Source organism: Cibotium barometz, chromosome 9 (genome assembly GCF_041138505.1).
Source record: "Cibotium barometz isolate CiBa-2024 chromosome 9, ASM4113850v1, whole genome shotgun sequence".
NCBI classification, from domain to species: Eukaryota; Viridiplantae; Streptophyta; class Polypodiopsida; order Cyatheales; family Cibotiaceae; genus Cibotium; species Cibotium barometz.
In genome coordinates, this window is record NC_141054.1 from 32,959,028 (window position 1) to 32,964,251 (window position 5,224).

The window sequence follows — 5,224 nt, forward strand, 5'->3', positions numbered from 1 at the left end:
AATAGGATTTTGCCAAGAGCAACTATATGGACTCAGAGGAAGTTTTGAAGTTTGTTGCCTCCAAGGGTTGACATACTATGTTCTTTGAGGTAATCGACAACAACTTTATTTTGTCCCCTTCAGAGGCACCACCTCAAAGGAAGGACTCATTGTATATTCCACATATAATTGTAGGTCCTCACCCACCTCTAAGTGAGTGCAAATATCACCCACATGACATTACATACATCATAGCCTCTTGTCCTCAGAAGTCCAGAGGAATGTATAGTGTCAAATTAAGCAAAACCTAAAGTATAGAGGCATTCTAAATAACACCATTTCTAAAAAAAAGTTTGAATAAATTTTAGAGTGGATAAATCATCTAAAGCTTGCTTATTTTAAATAAAAAGGGATCAAGACATTTTTGAGTTGATTGAATGGTTTACATGAGTATGATGCCTACATTCTATTGAGGCAACTAGTTTGAATCACTATGCCAAATTTACATTTTAAAACATAACTATTTATGCCCTTTTTGTAATTATACATGTTTGGATCTTGAATTTAGAACCCCCCACTATAGATTTACATAAATTGATTACATTAATACCTATTTAATCTCTACTTGCATATATATAGCATGTAAGTCCCCCACTTTAAAAAAATCTCCCTCTATGCATTAAGGTGCAACATTACACACACACACACACACACACACACACGCACACACACACACACACACACGCACACACACACACACACACACACAAAGTGAAACCACCCCCCCAAAGCTTATAATAGACATGTAGCCTTTTTACAATGGAAGCATATAACCCCATAAATCTCACAAAAGCAAAAGAAAACTTGAAGTACACAAAGATACATAAGGTGTGCAAAAATAAAGGAAGGGAGAATAATATTAAACATTCAAATGTTCATGTTTTAGCATGTGGCTTGAATTTTTATAGTACTGACTAACCTTTGATGCTTGAACTTAACAAGGCAATCAATGCTTATCCCAGCCAAAAAAAAATGCACATTATTAAAATAACAAAAGAGTCATTATCTCCGGGACTCTAGTGGGTTACTTCATGGTTAATGAAAGAAAGCATAACTCACTTTAGTGTGTGCCATGTGCCAATCCTTTGATGACTGAACAAATTGTTAATTTTCAATTATGTTTTGTAACATTCACCATCGTACCGGAAGCACACCATTTTAACCGTACTGAGGCTGGTTAAGCTTTGCCGCGTGAGGCCCCAAGTGGGATTTTTTCCAAGCAAAAACAATGCTACTTCATTGAATGTGGCATGGAATTACTATAGTCATGGTATGCTATACACTTCTTCAAAGCTACATTTGAACATGCAATCCTTGAAGGGGAGATTGATTGTTAGGAGCTACTTTTGAGAAAGGAAGAAGAGCATCCTACTAAAGTCCTTGAAGTACATGCAAACTATGACGATGTAAAATGCGAGTGACTGACTTAATCAAAGTAAATAACATGCAAACTATCACGATGTAAAATGTGAGTGACTTACTAAATCAAAGTAAATGTCATGCCTTTCTTTCGATTGGTGCCAAGATGGAGTGCCCTTGAATTCAATAATATATCTTGGACTCTTATCATGAAGAAAAGTATCTTATAGCTTCACCATTGCTTAATGGACAACGTAGTGGAAAATTCAGTAACATTCTAACCTATCTAATGGGATGTTTGAACAAAAAAGACAACTCACCTAATTGAACACTAATGGATGTCAAGCTTTCATATAGTGGTCCACACATCCCCTCTTTTGAAAAATCTTCTTACAACTAGGTAGTCATGCCACAACAATGTTTCTAGTGGGGGTAAAACATTTATGTCAAATATGCATGAGCAAATGAAAGAGAGCGAGCAATTAGTAGGCATGCCGATCTTTTTTTTGGGGACCCCAGAGTAGTTCTCATGAGGAGGGGATATGGCTGATTTTTGACAGGCTGACAGCTAAGAAAGATTGATTGAATGCATTTTCCTCTGTGCATGATCATTTTGTGTAAATTTATGGGCGTAGCGATGGTGAAGTTTGAGAAAAGCAGGCATGGAGATCCTGTGCATGGTCATTTTGTGTAAATTTATGGGCGTAGCTGGGTGAAGGTTGAGAAAAAGAGGCATGGAGAGCGTGAGAGTCGCTAATAGAAAGATCATTAGTGTATTGTTGACAAGGCACAATCATTTGGCCAACTCATATGCACAATTATATGCATCTACCTATGAAGAAACTTAACTTTGGTTTGTTGGAATTTTACCCTTTGTAAAATTAAAGGCTTACATAACATAACTTATGGGGACATTATATTTAAGTTTTAATGTCGTGTGATAGCGAGAAGGTGACCGTATAAATGTATTTCATACGCAGATGCGTACGTCTTCTTCTTCGTCGTTCGATCTTAGAAGATTTCCTCATCGCAGACCCGCCCAAATTCCAATCTCTCTCCGCAGAAGGCTTCACCTCCATAGCCGAAGAGCCTTGATTTCGCCTCTTTCTTTCTTGTTTCTCCCTTTCCGGCGATGTCTTCTGGTCCCGCAGTTTCATGGTGCAATTCCTGCCGCCTTGTGGTGGAAAACCCTAACTCTGACCTTCTGTGTCCATCCTGCGGACTTGCATCGATCGCAGAAATCACCGACCCTCGGCTTCTGAGAATCTTCGCGGCAATCAACCGGGACAGTACTGATGGCCGGTCTTCAAGCAGCAGCAGCAGCAGCAGCGAAAATAATAACAGCAGCAGCAGCAGTAGAAACAACACCAGCAGCAGAGGCGATGGCGGCAGCCGCTCGCTTCGCCGCCGCAGGGATGCTTCCGAACCCCGGCGCCCTTCCTTCCGCCATATGTTAGAGTTCGTGGCTTTGTTGTCTAGGGTTTCTCGCGAGTCAGAACCTGACAACGACGCAGAAGAACGGCAGGAGCAAAGAGGAGAGTCTTCCCCTCGCCAATTTGCTCATGATCCCCCTACCGGTTTGGCCCTTCTTCTGTCTGGAGGCGGTGGCGACGACGTTGATCAAGCTTCTGATGCAGACCACGGCCATGGCACTGATCAACCTCCTGTTGTAGGAAACAGTGATGGCGAGGACTCTGGAAGGCCAACCGATATTCGCAATCTAATTCTCGGCCCCGCTCTTGAATTCATCATGCAGCACATCGCACAAGGGCAGAGCGGCAGATATGGATCAGCGCCTGCTTCCAAGGCTGCCATCGAAGCCCTGCCAACCTTGAAATTCAGCAAGAAAAGCCTTGAAGACGAAGATGTTGACTGCGCAGTATGTAAGGAAGTCTTTGAAATTGGAGGTGAAGTAAGAGAGATGCCTTGCAAGCATGTGTATCATTCTAATTGCATACTGCCATGGCTAGAATTGCACAGTTCGTGCCCCTTATGTCGCTGTGAGATTCCTGCTGAAGAGTCCACCCCAGGGACAGTAGAGGAAAACTCAGGTGAGCCTGTGGAGGCTGGTGAAGCTGGCCTGGCTGTAATTGAAATTTCTGGTGAAGGTTTTCATGTGCTTTCCTTTATACTCATTGGTGGTGGCCAGAGAAATGAAGCAGCAACACAAGACAATCAAGAAAACGCAACAGCATTTGCAGCAGAAACACAAGAAGAAGAAGAAACAGCACCAGCAGAAAACCAAGAAGACTACGGAGTGGTTGTATCAGCAGGGAACCAAGAAGGAAAAGGAGGACCTGCAGTGGCAGAGAACCATGAAGGAAAAGAAGGGTCAGCAGCTGCAGGAAACCACGAAGTAGAAGCAGCAGCAGTGGAGCAGAGTGAGAATGATGAAATTGTAAGGGAGACAGGAGAAGTAGAATCCACTCTACGTGCAGAAATCTTAACACCTGAAATCAATCTGTTAAGTGGGAGAAGCAACAACCAGTTTCCTGGTTCTTTAAGGGGGACCTTACTGTCGCCAGATGCAGCAGTAGGAGAGGAGAGGTTGGATGAAGTTGCAAGTGAAACTGAGGCATCACAATTTGCTAAACTTGCAACTGGTGATGGGAGTGGAAGACAAAACAGTAGTTTAGAAGTCTCATCGGAGCCTCGAAGCAGGAATTTCTTTTCCTGGGTTTTTGGACAGTCCAGCTCTTCCAATGCTTCTACCTCTAATGGGCAAGCCAATGATGCAGATTTGGATTTGACAAGGGGAAGGCATTCTCACTCACATGATGACAACCCTGATAAGGGAAGGCATTCTTGGTGGTGAAGTTCAAAACACTGTGCAATGGTGAAGTTTTTTCAGACCTCATCTTTTCTGTGGCATTGCAGTGGGAGAAAGAAGTTTAAAAAAAAATTGGTATGGTCTTCAGAGTGTAGTGTTGCATCAAGCTTGATGATATTGGTGCACACATTGTCGGCAGCGGTGTGTGTGAGTGTATACACAAGCAGGATGTAAATATTGATTTCCTGTTAACAGGTGTAAATATCCATTTCTTGTTAATTTCAAGCCTTTTTCCACTCACCAAAAAAAAAAAAGACATCGGTACACACACTTCACTCTTTGCTGTGGTTTTATCAAGATCAAAGACATTATTGCTCTGCGATTTTGGCCATAATTTTTTTGGTTCTTAATATAAATGTGTTGCTATTTAATACCCGTTGTTAATAACTCTGTCGATTAATATGGTTTCGCTTTACCGTAAGGCGCTTCGCCGTCTTATCTATATGTAATGGAAGCCAATCTTTTGTAATACATGGTTGGACTTTATGAAGCGGCCTTACATGCTTGCTTAAGATTAGAACTAGTGGCCATGGACTTTTTTTAAATTTTGTCTCCGATCTAGTGTGAAAGCTAGTCATTTGTATGAAACTCATTTTTGACATTAAGCAATGGACATTCATTCCCTTGCATTAGAATCCAAGTGAGCTCTCCCTCTTCTCTATTCTCTCTTGCTGGCTTGTATTCTCATGGATTGTTGTGTGGCTAAATGGCTTGCTTGCTTAGATAGGATTAAGTTTAGGTTTCTCCCTTGCTTGAGTTTCTCACCTACCTCCCTCTTGTGAGAGAGGCGCTTTGCGAAGATTGTCAATCTAGCATGAAAGACAGTCATTTGTATGAAAGTCATTATCTACATTAATCAATGGACATTTATTCCCTTCCATTAGAATCCAAGTGAGATACCCTCTTCTCTACTCTCTCTTGCTTGCTTGTATTCTCGTGGATCCTTGTGTAGCTTGATGGTCTGCTTGCTTAGATAGGATTGAGTGTAGGTTTCTC

The 5,224-nt window shown here is 41.7% G+C and overlaps 1 protein-coding gene across 1 annotated transcript; it reads left to right on the forward strand.

Annotated features, from left to right (window-relative positions):
• The first annotated feature begins 2,366 nt into the window (after positions 1-2,366).
• On the forward strand, positions 2,367-4,599 carry LOC147635491 (uncharacterized). The gene has a single exon (XM_086802784.1). It carries the CDS (start codon positions 2,531-2,533, stop codon positions 4,211-4,213), a length of 1,683 nt encoding a protein of 560 aa, XP_086658910.1. The 5' UTR covers positions 2,367-2,530; the 3' UTR covers positions 4,214-4,599.
• Positions 4,600-5,224: the final 625 nt, after the last annotated feature.

Coding starts and splice junctions, on each gene's coding strand:
- LOC147635491 (XM_086802784.1), top strand. CDS start 2,531: ATGTCTTCTGGTCCCGCAGTTTCATGGTGCAATTCCTGCCGCCTTGTG.